The sequence below is a fragment of the Simochromis diagramma genome, unplaced genomic scaffold, assembly GCF_900408965.1.
Source record: "Simochromis diagramma unplaced genomic scaffold, fSimDia1.1 OVJJ01000545.1, whole genome shotgun sequence".
In the NCBI taxonomy this organism is placed as follows: Eukaryota; Metazoa; Chordata; class Actinopteri; order Cichliformes; family Cichlidae; genus Simochromis; species Simochromis diagramma.
In genome coordinates this window covers 513880-529392 of record NW_024387371.1, presented here as the reverse complement: position 1 = coordinate 529392, position 15513 = coordinate 513880, and the positions used below count along the sequence as shown (strand labels likewise).

The 15513-nt window shown below is 46.1% G+C and overlaps 1 protein-coding gene across 2 annotated transcripts; it reads left to right on the top strand.

The window, feature by feature from the left end:
- Positions 1–756: 756 nt before the first annotated feature.
- On the top strand, positions 757–14928 carry zhx3 (zinc fingers and homeoboxes 3). Of its 2 annotated transcripts, none has more exons than XM_040007778.1 (7): positions 757–1151; positions 6947–7863; positions 8000–8107; positions 8183–9751; positions 10358–11071; positions 12881–13166; positions 13644–14928. In XM_040007778.1, the coding sequence occupies exons 2-7, from the start codon at positions 7123–7125 to the stop codon at positions 13652–13654; spliced, it is 3429 nt and encodes a 1142-aa protein (XP_039863712.1). In that variant the 5' UTR covers positions 757–1151; positions 6947–7122; the 3' UTR covers positions 13655–14928. The 2 variants fall into 2 exon arrangements, with proteins under 2 accessions (XP_039863712.1, XP_039863713.1); XM_040007779.1 differs by lacking the exon at positions 757–1151 and adding an exon at positions 6556–6793.
- Positions 14929–15513: the final 585 nt, after the last annotated feature.

Below are 15513 nucleotides of genomic sequence, written 5' to 3'. Positions count from 1 at the left end.
CCTTCAGTATGCTTTGCAGCACCTCATCACTTCACCAAAGCCTTTAATTTCTAGCCTCTCTGTTTATTTATATACTTTTGTTTATTTTGACTCTTTTTTTTAAAGCTATAAAGAGTTATTATTATTATTAAACTTTATTATTAAAGTCAAAGCTGATGGCAAAGTCAAAGTCATTATTATTATAGTCATTGTTGTGAACAAAGGAAGACTATACAGTAGCCTGACGAAAAGAAATTAGCTTTTACCTCACCTGTACTTAATAAACTGTCATTTGAGTGGTCACCCGGCAAATTTAAATATTTGTCCACTCAGCTTCAAAGCTCGCCACTCTCACAGCACAGATAACTGCCCGCTCAGTGAAATCCATAAATTGCAGGCTATGTAAACTGAGATTTGCGTAATTACAGCTAAAAGGTCACGTGGACTAAAACACGTCTAACTGTAGTGTGTGTTTAATATGTTTGAATGGAGCTTTAAGAGCAGATTCATATTTATTGTGCGTCTTAATTAACCTTTTGCCATGCACCCGTTTGGCTCTATCTCTTTAAGAGCGGCTAGCCCACCTGGGAGAGGAGGAGGGGGGGGGGACAGGTGTGATGTGTTGTAACCGTTACCGTGCACGGTTAACGGTGCTGTGACCCTTTCAAAACCTCAAACACGGACCCCCACCTGTGTAGCTAGGATGGGATGGGGTGGGGTGATGGTGTTGCTGGGTGAGGAGGGGGGCGTAGGGGGTCAAAGTCAGTACGGGATACGTGAGTCACTTCATACTCTGCTCGGCGGAGCTCGAGCTCTCACGCCAATTCCACCGTCAGTGACGTCGGCGTCACGTGTCTGCCTCTTCCCTCGGTACGTCCGTCGTATTTTCCTCCCCTTTCACTGCCTGCTGTAACACAGAGCCACTCGAAATAAACAAGCGCAAAAAAATAAGAGAGGGGCCGTTGTTGTTGTGAGAGGGAGGGGGGGGGACCGGTCCGGCTCCAGTCACGTTTATTATTACCAGCGGCCGATTGTCAGAGGGGTCCTTACACCTATAAGTTACCATCAGAGAAGCCCAAAGCCGACCCCGTCCGTGTCTGGCTCCACTGAACCCGCACCAGTGTAAACTTTTTAATACCTGCGATGCATACGCTGAGCTCCGACAAAGCGAGGTGAGTGTGCTTCACTGATACGCATTTACTTAAGTGTTCACCTTTCCTAAACTTGTGCGCGAGCTGTCTTACCTTTACGGGCTTGTGGCTCAGCGGCGCTGGCCAGCTGCATGTCGCCTGCTTAAAATGGCGACAGCCAACCTGGGGGGGTGGTAGAGAGAGTAGTTTTTTTAAAAGCTTGGAGGGGGGCACGGCTTACCTTTTTTCCTCTCTCTCTCCGGTATGAATTGGTCGTAGTGTTCAAACCTATAATGCAGACAAGCCCTTTAAGTTGGGGCTCACTCCGCCTAACTTGAGCGGAAGATGAACACGCATCATTTTTCGGAAATATCTGACGCTGCTGCGCTCAGGGACCGAAACATTGCAGCGCAGACTCTTATTGTACCTCCTATTTTCGCGGAATATCGCCGATTAATCACCAAATTAGCGCCAATTAGATGTTGTCAGGGTGCACTGTAGCCCCCACCCGCTTACCCGGAAAAAATCCTGTAATATGTCCTGTAAACAATGCGCTGAATTTCCAAAATTTCTTCCAATCCGTCAATCCGTGCTATGAATGAAGAAGTTTGGGAGTCATTTTTAAAAGTCCCAGTCACTTCCATCATATATCTACCATCTATTTCATTTTTTTTTAATTTAGCTTGAAAAAGCTATGTGTGTGGACCTTGGTTTTAAATGAAAATCACACCTTTTTTTTTTCTTCCACCAGCTGAGTTTGTTGTTGTTGTTCTCTAGCAGCCACTTGTCTTATTTGTTATTTCACTGTTGTCACGAGTGAGTTTGACTGCAGGGATTAGAGCAAAGATTTCCCACACCGCTAATTTGTGTCTGATGTCCACGTGAGTCCCAGGCACGGACACTTAGCTTAATCCAGCTCACCTTTTTACACTTTTAGAAACAGGCCAGGTTTTCCACACTGCTGCTCAGATCACACGTGGATCAGCTGTGAGGGGAGCTGTAGGTGATGATTAGTATTGTTATTGTTGTTACTATCTTGCTGTATTTCTTTGTGCTGGTGTGCTGATGGCTGTAGATTTCAGTCAATAGTACACTCTACCCCCCTCCTCTTCTGCCATCATCACTACCACCTCCACCTCCTGGGCCCTGTTTCCCTCCCTCCTTTCTCCTCCCTTTCTCTTCCTCAGATTTAGGTTAGTAGCTGACACAGGTTGAGTGGCTTTGTGTGGAAGGATTAATCAGTACGTCGCTTATTAAAATCCATGGTGCCTTTGCATATTTTAGACAACTTTTTAAATGCTTTACTGGCAACCCTTGTTAAGTATTAAATGTTGTGCTGATGATTTAATAAAGCTGAACAATTCTTGGAGGGTGTCAGTCTGTAGGTAATGACTTTCCATCACATCTGTGCCTGCAGACCCATGTAAGACAGTTTATTTACAGATCTCTACCAAGTATGGCCACACACAAAAAAATCAAAAACAGGAGTCATCTGCTACTGAAGAGCCTTTTCACATTCTTGGGGAAGAGCAGAGTAAGCCACTCGCACAGCCACAGCGAGCAGGTCTGGGTCAGCAGCGGCAGCAGCCTCTTGGCTCTGCTTGGCTGGTTAACAGCTTGTGATGTCAGCCATTTTAGGTTGGACAGCACAGAGGCATGGTGCTCCGCCATTTTTCTCTCCCTCCCCTCTCAGCAACCCAATTTTAACGCATGCACCGGCAGCGGCCACAGCAATGCGGCCGTGCACAACCCACACAGCCACACGCTCCCTTGACCTGAGACTCAGGATCACATGAAAATGACACTGTGCTGTCACTGAGGCTCAGAGGCGCTCTGATTGTTGCCTGCATTGTGTGCGAGCCGAAGAGGGAGTGGAAAGAAGTTGGGCTGCAGAGAACCTGTGAGCATTTCTGGTGGTGGGTTGTTCAAGAGCAGGGGTGTATGAGTGAACAAGACCCTGAAAATGATTGATGAGAGAAGGTTAGCAGCTTAAGGCGTTTTTTTTGTTTGTTTGTTTGTTTTGAGGCAGAACAAAACACAGCGTAGGATTTTTTTTTTTTTTTTTTTTTTTGAGGGTGGGCTTGGGGAAAACGCACAGGGGCGAGAGGTTGTCATCTCCTGAAAGGATAGCATCTGGCAGATAGGCCAGGCCTGTTTATGCGCTCATGGCTGCATTGCCTACAGTGACTACAGGAGCCCTGCGTGACTTTAGGGCCCTGTAGGCCGAAACACAGGAGCCCCAGAGCAGTAGCCCGGGCAGATGCCTGAACCAAGACTCACAGACACTGAGTTAACAGGAAGAGACGCCATCAGCTTTGGAGAGTAGTGTGCCTTGGTGACGGCGACCACACCTAGCAGGGAGACATGAACACTGCGTGAGGGAGGCACTGAAATAGGAGCAGGGCAGGGACTCTCCAAATACCACTGACAGGGGCGTGTGGAACAAACAAGCCCCGCTAGAGCCAGAGACTGGATGGCATAGGAGACGTGTGTGTGTTTACCCACATGCGTGTACTTCAGAGAAATGAGCTGGTAGGAGAGAGAAAGAGGGGGTAGGAGGTGGTTGCCATGGGGACAGTAACACACCAGTGGCGCTGCCGACCTGTCTCCCTGGGCCAAACTTGCTCTGAGAGGAGGAAGCGGAGGGAGGGGAAGCAGAGGGTGCAGAGGCTGTTGGAGAAAGGGAGGGGGAGTGAGGGTGAAGAAGACGAGGAAGAGCGAGGAAACTAGGAGAAAGCTGCCTGTGCTGTACACCTTTTCGTCATCCTACTGGGAGAACATTTGTTTCACGCACACGCACACATCAGTGTTACACCTGCATTCTCAGCGAGGTGACGAGATGACTAGTTTAGTTTGTGTGAAGCTATACAAAGGTGTGCGTGCGAGAGAGAGCTATTATTGGTCTGTGCTCAGAGGATCCATCCCCAGCCTAGAGGAGAGTCAGGCCACCGGATGAAAGGAGGTCACGCCTTGCTGAGCCAATGATGACATTAAGAATAATATAGGTTATGAACCGTGAGGTCAAAAATAATGTCTTTGTGTGTCACTGGGAGAGCTCTCTGACTCTCACACACAGGAAAAATTGCAGCCTGACTACCTCGATAAACAAGCCTCACACAGAGGCATGCAGCCAGCCTCCCCCACACGCCACACACACACACACTCACCAAGAGCTCACACGCACTCCACTCCTACCCCCCACCCCCTCTATTCTCAATCTCACAGGAAACCAACACATGCAAATGCTGACACACACATATAACAGACAGAAACCCACCGTCCCCTGCATGGTCAGTCAACGCATGTGCGGCATTCAAATGAAAAGTTTTCAGCTGATGCGCTCACACCCATGAGTAAACAGAGAGCTCATCTGATCCTGGCATGAGCTGCCCATTTCGACTCGCCAATTATAGCTCGGGCTTGTGCTGTTTTGATGCTCACCTGTGTGCGGCTGTATGTGTGTGTGAAAGAGAGTGAGAGAGGCCTCTGCGTCTCTGCTGGTTGCTTTCGCATTCGCTGAGGCCCAGGGCTTATCTGGAGTTGTGTTCGCACAGATGTGGTTTTTGATTTTTCACAGGCCCATCACAGTGTGATGTGTAAAGTTGGTAGTTGCTGTCTGTCAGTCAGTGTTTGCAGCTTTTGATCAGTCGTGGAAATAGGATTACATACTTAGCAGCTCTGACATTGTGTTTTGCTGGGTGTCTTAGTGTTAGTGATTATTTTGCACATGCCTGCTGACTGCACGGGTGTGCACGCCACATGCAGGCGCTGAAGCAGGACTCCAGGTTATGTCCGCTGGCTGAATGTTCTGGGCTTTTGCAGTGCAGCAGGGAGGGAGGAGAGGGAAGGACTGTGATTGTAGTTTGGAGCTAGAAGGGGGCTTTGAAGCGCGGGGGAAGGCAGGGTTGGGCAGGCTAGTTGGAGGGGGGTATCGGGTAGGAAAATTCCTCACTGAAACACCTCAGTGCTTCCTCAACGATAGTTAACAACTCTCCTCACCCCATACCGACTCGCCCATCCCCCACCATCCTTTCCCATTCGCTGTCCCTCTCCTCTCGCCTGCCATCCGCACCCAGCAGAACCACGTGATTGATGGTTGAGACTGCCCACCCATAAGCCTTTGTGTCGGTCATGTGACCAGCCAGCCTTGGCAGAGTGGTGCCCCCTGATGCAGAACTCAATGGCAGGGGGAGTCGAAGGGGTGCACGACAGCCCAAGTTGGTGCACGCGGTGTGGGGTGGGGGACAAGGGGCATCACGTTCCTTCCACAGTAGCAAACTTAATTTGCCTGTTAACCCCTCACATTCAGATCCAAAGAGAGGGGACCAGTCTTACTGTTCAAAAAAATAAAATACAATAAAAAAAGAAGATACAATTTGTTTTGAGTCCAGCAATGTTTTCACAGACTGCTCAGAAAACATTTTACTATTAGCAGTACTAAGGCAGACAGCAGATGATGGGAACTTGGGAAACTGCTTTTGCCGCCTCTGTCTGGGTTGTCGTAGGCTTCTTAGTGCAGGAGAGTCAACTCTGCATACCTGTGCTCGGTCACAGTTGGAGCCCTCGTCCTGCAATAGTTAACTGGGTTTTGAATTAGTGTACTGTGATCTTTTCTATGGCAAATCGAAGATCTGCTAATGTGTCTGTGGGCACTTTAGAAAGAGGACATTCATCATTAGCGGATTTTTCGAATGGAGACATCGAGCTTGCTGCTCACCTTGTCATAAGTGAACAGCCTCGTGCACAATGAGGCTAAGCATCTGAAGGTATACCACGCCCTCACCCCCCAGCCAAGTTTAATATGAGCATGGAGTTGTTCTGCTTGCATGCACAAAAGGGTTTAAGCTTTTGAGCGCTGAAATGTGAAAACTGGACGTGTTTGTGAAGTATCTGGGCTGGACTGGGTGAGATTTTAAGCATTTTCCTGTTGTGTTTCTCTAAGCCGCTGAACTTTGTTGAGCTTTTGCTGCTCTGCGCATGAGGTGTCATGTCAGGGCAGAGTGACTGGGAGAGTAATTGCCCTAGAGCTGTCCTCTAGTACTGCATCACTACCTCTCAGTGCGAAGGAAGGAGAGGGAAAAGTCTTCCAATAGGAAGCTTTTTTTTCTTAATGAAGACAAAGAATCTAAGAGGTGTTGTGAAGGTTTTAAGATTTGAATTCTTATATAGGTGTGATTCCTGTCTGTACAGTGTGTACCATTGTTAGGATGGAGCCATTTTTCCGCAGAACATCTGTTCATCTGAACTGCTCAACTGCCCAGATGTTACGTGCACTATATTGCTGTAGGAATTTAAATAAAGATATTCAGTTAAACTACGGAGGCCCTGGATTAAAAAAAAATACAGAATGTGCCCTCTCTGTTGGGGGTGTGTCTGAAAGAGGGGAAGTGAGACCGAGTTGTGTGGGGGGAGGGGAAAGAAAGGGGGTAGGACAGGAGCTCTCTCTACAAGCCATCAGTGAAGATGCAGAGTGAGCTTGTGTGTAGGCCTTCATAAGAGAGACAGCCCTGGGTTTCTCTGATCAGAGGTTTTGAGCAGCAAGATCTGTGGATTTTAAAGCGCTCGAGCTCAATCTTTCCACGAGGTGTCCTTTATTACCTGTGCTGTTGACATTTTACCTGGAAACGACGTCAGCAATGATGTGTTTTCCTCTGCTGAGATGGACCTGGGTTTTGCTGCGCTGAGTAAGATATTTCATTTGTTCTCAGTCGCCCAACTCATTTGCACTTAAAATGTAAATTTTCTCTCTTTTGTGTGTTTGTAACTCACCAAACCACTTGACTAAACTGTTGGCTGGTGATTGACAAACTAATCAGTGTTTCACTCTCTTTTTGCAGGATTTCCCGAAAAACTCAAGTGATAACCACAAGTGGACCCACGGACAAGACCCGCCACCCCCCTTCCCCCATGCCTGGTCTATAGTCAACGCGAAACCCATATTCTTTTTCACACCTCACTCTCAGCCATTTGACCACTCCTCCCACCCCCAGCCCCATTTTTTTTTTTTCACACCATGGCCAGCAAAAGGAAGTCGTCCACTCCCTGTATGATACCTAGCAAGATTATTCGCCCGTTAGAGGAGGTTGAGCAGGACTCTCCTGCTCTTCGTCAGCCAAGGGTTTCTGGCAGTGACACACAGAGCCCCTTAGACCCTGGAGAGTCTTCCAAACCAGAGGCGGGGGATGCAGTCAAAGATGGTGCAGGCAGTTACACATGTAAGCCTTGTAATTTCGAAACGCATGACCTCAACTTATTTTTGGATCACGTCTACTCCGGGCACCCAGACTTCCGTGCTGACCCCAGCTTCTTTTGTGTCAGCTGTGGGGTTTCAGCACCCAAGTTTGAGGGCCTAGCATTGCACAACGCCAGGGTTCACCCCAGCACATTGAACACCACTCTGCGGCTGAGAAAGAGAGACAGGAGGCTGGTGGTGGAGCAACATCTGGTGGCTGGGCCAGAGAGCGGGAAGGACAGTGAGATTTCTATCACTAAAACCCCAATTATGCGGATGCTGAAGGGCAAATCGGAGCCTAAACGGATTGTGGTGTCTCACCCAGTCTCCGATGAGGCGTCCTCAGACCCACACACTATCTCTGCATCTAGAGAGACTGAGAGAAAAGAAACTGCCTCAGTAACAGTCGCCCATGTTCCTACGATTGTCCACAATGGAACAACTAAGGTCACACTTCCCTCAGCAATCCAGATAGTGAATGGCTCAGGAGCATTACCCATGTTAAAGACACCAATCACACAGGTAAATGTCAGTTTTTATTTCTCCTGGGGTTTTTTATGGGTTTTTTTTAGATAAAACATGTTTTTTTTTAAAAATATATTTTTATTGGAGTCACTTGTTCTGATTCTTGAATGTGTTTTTTTTTTTTTTTTTTCAGGTGGTTTCAGTAGTTCAAAACAGAAACCTTCATCATTCTGCGCCAGTCACCGCCTCCTCAAATATTTCCTCCAGTTCCTCAACTTCCTCCTCAGAAAATCTCCCTAAGGTAATTCTTTCTATCCAAATCTTATGAATTTTTAAATGTAAAATCAGTGGCTGATATTCAACCTTTCTCTCCCAGGTAATGATTCCTTTGAGCAGCATCCCTACCTACAGTGCCTCCATGGATTCCTCTTCCTTCCTGAAGACCTCCTTCAGCAAATTTCCGTACCCCACAAAAGCTGAGCTCTGCTACCTGACTGTGGTCACAAAGTTCCCAGAAGAGCAGATCAAGATCTGGTTCACAGCCCAGAGACTGAAGCAAGGCATCAGCTGGTCTCCTGAAGAGATAGAAGAGGCCAGGAGGAAGATGTTCAACACCATAATTCAAACGGCACCTTCCAACTCTCACAACCAGCCACAGAGTCACCACAGCCCAGCCCAGCAAACCATCACAGTCCTGCCTGCATCGCTTGGGGCCACAGGGATCCCTCACATCCTGCAGGGGTCTCTCGTCGGCCAAGGAGGGGTAATCGTCACACAGCCGGTCATGGCAAACGGTATCCAGGTTAACAGTACTCCTGTTGCCCTAGCTGTCACACCTAAGCCCCAGGCAGCAGCGCGGCCTATGATGCAGGCCCGACCTGCAGCGGCCCTGGTGGCAGACAAAGGCGTGAGCATGGTGGTCGGGTCAGTTGGAAGCAGCAGCACAGGAACAAATATCATTAGCAGCTGTAATAGTAGTAGGAGTGGGGGAGGGGGCACTAGCAGTGCTCTTAGCAGCAGTCAAACTAGCGTGATCAACCTCAGCTTGGGAAGCAGTAGTCATAGTAATGCTAAGGTGAGCAGTGTCAATGGTAAAGACAGCAGCGGTAATGTTGACTCCAGCGATAAGGGCAACGGTGATGCAACTGGGCATGTAAATGCCAAGAACACAGATGTCAGCAATGCCAACAACACCAGCGTGCTGCAGAGTGACAACAAAGTAACCACAGAAAGCAAAAACATCACAGACATCAAAACCGTCAATGGCAACAGTTTACCGAAGAGCAAAGATGCTAATGGGAGCAGCAGCAAAAATAGTGAGACAAGCGCAGATGACGTCGACCCCTCTGCCAGCGACTCCCCACCCATGAAGATGGAGGAGGCTTCTTCCCCTGCCTCCAAGTCTTCTTCCCCATCCCCTGCATCTGCTTCGAGCAGCACGCTGGGATCCAGGACGCCCGTCAACCCCTTCCTGGATCCCAGCTTTTACAAAGGCAAAAAGTCTCAGGAGCAGCTCAATGCCCTGAAGGACAGTTTTCAGGTGTGTCAGTTTCCCGACCAGGAGGAGGTGGACCGGCTCATTGCGTTGACGGGGCTCACAGTGCGAGAAGTTCGCAAGTGGTTTAGTGACCGGCGCTACCACTTTCGCAACCTCAAAGGTACACGTGCCGGCTCAGGACCGCAGACTAAACCCACCACCACACCCGGAATGGGCAGCAGTCCGAGTACGCCAGGAACAAGCGCCGCTGGCAGTGCCAACCCCATCGATCTGTCAGAAAGTAGCAACAACTCTGGTGCGAAAACTCCCCAACACAGCGCTGCACCCCTGAGCCCATCTGCATCATCACAGACACCCACCTCTCCCACCACACCTTCCCGCCGACTCCCCAGGCCACCGTCACCTGATTTCACAGCCATCCGCTACAAGGAGAGAGAACCCCACCAGGTGAGGCCTTACTACGCAAGCTTGCTGTGTAATATAAGTGTAATAAGCTTAGCAGGTGGCCAGGTTTCCTCACTGTTTTTTGTCGTGATTACTCAGTTCTGTGGATTTCCACATCAAAGTCTGTTTATAAATGCAGGGGAGATCAGCTTTCTATTTGTAAGAGTTTACTTTTGTGGCTCCAGATGGAGCTGCACAAAATTAGATAAATAGTGTGTCTCCGGGGGTGTAGACTTCCAGCTACATTAGCTGCTACTACCACAACAATCTTGAATGTGCAAGTGAAATGTAAGCAGTAAAGTTCAAACCTAAAAGAGGACATGTTTTATTTTCTTTCCATGCACAGCTTATAAGATGAATAAGTGAATTAGTTTTTGGTCTTGGAAGGCTTGAAAAATTGTAAAATGAGGTATTCAGAGTTTTGTTTTGTTTTTTAAACTACAAAGATGATATCTTTAAATATCTCACTCTGTCTGAACTGTTACAGATGCTAGTTTTATTTTTAACTTGAATAACAAAATCATTAATCAGATATCTCACAGATGCCAGTTCTTTGTCTTCATTGAAAAAAAGACGATACTAATAATTAACTTGCGTTTATTATGTTAGGTTAAAGCCCTAGAGGGCAGCTTTTCCCAGAACCCAGACCCATCAGGCGAGGAAGTGGATAGACTGCGGTCTGAGACCAAGATGACCAGAAGAGAAATCCACGGCTGGTTTGCTGAGAGGAGGAAGAGAGTGGCAGCTGAGAAAAAGAAAGAGGAGGCTGAGCGGGCAATGCGAGAGGAGGAGGGTGAGGATATCGAGGTTGATGGAGAAGAGAGGCAGAGAGATGAAAGTTCAGGGGAACCAAAAGTCAACCCTATTAAAATAAATCTGAAGATGCTGAAGGTGACAGAGGCCAATGGGAAAACTGAGAGCGAAGGGCTGGATAGTACGGCCGCATCCTCCCTGGGTCCTGCCTCATCTGCCACCCCCAAAACATCGCAGACCTCCACGCCAACACCCAAACCAGCTCACTCCCCCAAACCCACAGGCGTCCGAGGTAAGAAGACAGCGGACCAGCTGCATCTGCTGAAACAAGTTTACGCTCGGACCCAGTGGCCCAGCGCCACTCAGTACGATGAACTCATCTCAAGCACTGGGCTGCCCAGGCCTGAAGTGGTGCGCTGGTTCGGAGATTGCCGTTATGTGCAGAAGAATGGGCAGCTGAAGTGGCTGGAGTCGTACCAGAACATGGCTCTGGAGGAAGACCTACAGAAGGGGAACGTGCACGTCCTCCAGGCTCACCTTGACGTCCACGGAAGGCTGGAAGACTCACAGGTATCAACAGCACCAAACATTTTTTTTATAGCTCAGTAGCTGAGAAACACAGGAACCTGAGAATCAAACGATTTCTCTGTACTATTGCTTTTATAAAAGCTGACAGCATATCCTCTAATTATACAGGCATGTCACTCCTGAAAGTCACACTAGGCTTTTAGAGTTCCACTTTCAAAATGCTTCTGTTGCATTAGATAGATATTTTGGGGATTTTAGGTGTAAATAACTGAAACCTCATATGTGATCGAAAAACCCTGACTCACTTCCTGTTATATCAATGTTAGGGGCATTCACTATTTTAGCAAATCATCTCCTCTGGTTGGTGTGTGTGGTTTACTCATGATTAAAGTGTTATTTTCCCATCAATTCTTTCAGTGTTGACCTGCGAAGGCAAAAGTATTGCTTTATATATTTTAATTTACATGTTTTCTGGCAACACACTTCAAACAAAATTAACCCCACTCATCTTTCTATACACTCCTGTATATAATCCAGGAAGTGGATATGGGATTATGTGCTTGATTGGAGATGTTGTGAGGTCATAAGGAAGGTTTTGGGTTGCAAACAGTGAAAATGTTGGATGCATTCAAGGGTCTGTTGGAATTTGATTGGTAGAACTGGGGTCATACCTCAGGAGGGCTCGAGCTTGGGCTTTTTAGAAGAAAAAAACATGTTGGCTAATTGATGCTTTTGTTTATTTGTTTCGTGGTCATTTTACTTTTACATGAAGTAAAATGCATTTATTCCAAACCAAGAAAAGGAAATGCAGGATACAACGGTATCATGTGATGTAATTCTGGATACAGTTCACCAACAAAGCAGTGTGTGGATTATATCTTATTTTATAAGTAAATATATGTAAATGTCTCTGAAGCCACTCTGACATGTGCATTCCTTTCTATTAATCTGTCAGTGTGTCACCTAGTAGCATTTGCAAATCGATTTCAATCCACGTACGTTTTAGTAAACAACTGTAATCCAGCCTGTTTCTAAATTGCAATAAAAATGTATTTATTCATTCTTTTTTTTTTTTAATGCATTCTTCATGTCCTGTCTGGACAGGAGTGAGATCTCTCGATCTCTCTCTGAACTCGTTCTTGGTGTCAGGAGGAACTAAAACAAAGTCATAGCTACAAGTGCACCAATTTTTTTTTTCTTCTTGCACATGTGGCTAAAATTTGATCATGTTGCTCTCTCCCTCTCTGTAAGTAGCTTTAAAGAGCTTTGACAAAAAAGTGAAAGAGCTGAAAAAAATGCCATTGTGTGAACAGAAGCAAGCAGTGCTACTTAAAGAGTTTCATTATTACAATATTACATTTTTGTTCAAATTTACACTTGTGTTCACGAGTCACATAAACTGAGCTGCAGGCTCATGTGAACATCAGGATCTTTGATGAACATACATTTTCAAATTGCAAAAAAATCTTCAAATTTGATCCTTTTTTTTTGCCTTAATATAATTGTTGCCATTTAGCATCAGCATCTGTCTTCAGATTTTCATTGATTCCTAAATAAATATGAACTAAATATGTACATGTATATGCAACTATGATATAAAAATGATATTAAAACTTTAGAGTTCATTGAAAATCAAATAAGATGTTTTAGACTAGTGTAAGATGTAATATTATTGCAATATATTGAGGGTATTTTCAATAACATGTCATTAAAGGAAAACTGTCTAAATTCTAAAAGAACTGGGTTGCAAACAGGTATGAGTATGAAAAGGTGAAATGTGTCATCTACGTGTCCACTTTGCACCTAAAATAACCGTGAACCTTCCTCTTGATTCCCCTTCTGTATGCACAGTTGCAGGAACTTGCTCAGAGTAGCAGTTTGACAACAGACTTGGTGCGACACTGGTTTACCACTAAGGCGTCTTTGCAACAAACTGCCGCCGCCAGTGCCGCTGCTCATACAACAGGAACGCGACCGGTTGCACCGGGTGTGGCTGCAGAGCCACCTACAACAGGATCCTCCCCTCCGGAGTCGCAGGCAGGAGGTGGGATGGAGGAGAAAATGGAGGCATCGGTGTGCAGTGTCGCAACAGAAGCAGAGGACGCAAACGCTGACGAGACTGTGAATGCTACTAAAGGTAATCTTCATCAGCGTGAGCGTAAGCTCTCCCTGCAGGGTCTGACCAAATATCCTGATTTGAGCAATTAAACACTTAAAGAAAAGCTGCAGAACTTCTAAAAGCAGAAGCAGAAGGTGTTTCATTATGAAAATATTATTTGCGCCTCCGTAACAATTAATTTTATTCGTGGCAGGGTTTAGGTGTTAAAAGGTGATAATTAGAACACACCTAAATGTTTATGATCGTCACTCAGGTGATACAGAAGCGCTAAGATAGAATATACAAACACACACATTCATCATAATTATGAGTAATGAGGCATGCTGTGGCAGGTTTTTTGTTTCCAGTGCGTGTGTAACTCCTGCACACTGTGTGTAGCAATGAAGGAAATTCAGACGTGTTTTCTGGAGCGTGTTGTCAGGGTGACAGATTTTTAATTTCTTTTTCCGTTTTTTTTTTTTTTTTTAATTCTTTCTTTTTTTTTAATTGCAACAGGAACTGATTGAAGAGGCCTTTTTGTGCGAGGATGGAGTTGACATCGCAGGTGGTCTTTGTTCCGGGAGCCTGACTAAAAGACGGCAGATGCGTTTGTAACAAGATCACTGGAAGGAAATGGATCTTGGAGCCACCTCCACCCACCCCTCCCTACTGCCCCCCCACCCATCTCTCCCCCTCTGTCTCTCCTTACCGCTTACACCCCTCGAGGTGGGCATGACACCCCACATCCCCCAAACCGCCTACATGAGATGGACGCTATAGCAGCCCCCCCCCCCCCGCCAAAATCCACCCACCCAGCCACCCACTCCCTTCTCTCCTTCTCCAGTTTTGTCTAGATCTCCACTACAACTCTCCACTATTCTCCCCTCCGCCATTTTCCCTTCAGGAGAAAGTAGACACTGAGGTGCAGGAGTGGAGGTGGCAGTGTAGGCGTTCAGGCTGACAGCGTTTTGCTGCCATGTTTTTTCCAACTGCCTGCTGTGATGGGGGTAAAGGAAGGGGTGGGAAGGAAAAAAAAGAGAGAGGGGTGGATGTGTGGAAGCAGAAGAAGAGGGAGAAAAAAGTGTGTTTGAGACTGCAAACTTGGCAGATGTTGATCAGGTGGGGGTTGGGTTTGGACTCTTATCGACTAAGCTGAGACACGATTCAGTGAAGCGTTGAGACTGTTCATTGTTTGTTTTTTGGGGTACGAAAAACTGCAGTTTTGCTGCAGGGTGCTTGCCTAGGCCTTAATCGTAAATCAAATCAACCTTATTTTCCCATTGTGCCGTCTTCATGCTGCTTTTTTTTTTTTTTTTTTTCCTGCATCACAAACTCTGACTTCATGCTTGCAGTTTATTTTAGAAATGTGCTAGCTGCCCTGTTCACAGCAACAAATGTGAAAAGCAGCACTGACGCTCATTCAACCCGAGGTTATTTTGGAACATGTTTTTGTTCACACTTTTCGTATCTGTACATACTTTTCATTTAACATGAAATTGCTCAGCGTGGGGCGACATCGGGGATTGTTTCATCCAAAGAGGGCAAGCACCCTTTAGGGTCTAAAACAAACAAACAAACAAACAAACAAAAAAGTGACACAGTATATTAGACTACATGACATACGGTTTGTGTTGTAGCATCAAGTGCTTCTTTACCTATCGGATATGTACGTATATTTGTTTTTATGAGACTTTGTTATGAAACAAATCACACTGTAAACAAACTGTGAACTACCAGAGTTCCATAGGCTTGATGTATAATTTTTACAGATGGCATTTCAGAATAAAAGCAATGTCAGAAAGCTGTGGCTCAGTGTGTCTGTTCATAAGTAAAGTTTTCAACATGGCTTACAGCACTGAGGCAAATTAAGAGGACTAAACCTCAAATAAGAACACTGAGGCCTTATGATGAAAGATTTATCTCATAAGTAATTTTAAGTCCCTGTCGAGCTAGCTTTGTTGCAAACACTCAGCCACTTTTTTAGGTACTGTTGTAATTGCTCATTAACACAAATCTTTAATCAGCCAATGTAAACATGGTCAAGATGACATGCTTGGGTTCAAACTGACTTTAAGTGACTTTAAAAGTAGTGTGGTTGTATGGGCTAGTTTAGGGGTGTCCAACTCCAGTCCTCAAGAGCTACTGTCCTGCAGCTTTTAGGTGCATCCCTACTCCAACACAGTTGAATCAAATGGTTGGATTACCTCTTCAGCATGCCATCACGTTTGGCAAAGCCCGATAAACAATCCATTTATTTGATTCAGGTGTGTCTTAGTAGGGATGCATCTAAAAGCTCCAGGACCGTAGCTCTTGAGGACTGGAGTTGGACACCCGCTGGCTAGTCTGAGTATATGAAAAACTGCTGATTTACTGTGATTTTTTTTCT

Bases quoted from the DNA above. Each gene is read 5' to 3' on its own strand.
- zhx3 (XM_040007778.1), top strand. From the start codon at position 7,123: ATGGCCAGCAAAAGGAAGTCGTCCACTCCCTGTATGATACCTAGCAAG. The intron at 7,864-7,999 runs GTAAATGTCAGT...TTTTTTTTTCAG, and splicing joins TAAAGACACCAATCACACAG to GTGGTTTCAGTAGTTCAAAA. The intron at 11,072-12,880 runs GTATCAACAGCA...CTGTATGCACAG, and splicing joins GAAGGCTGGAAGACTCACAG to TTGCAGGAACTTGCTCAGAG.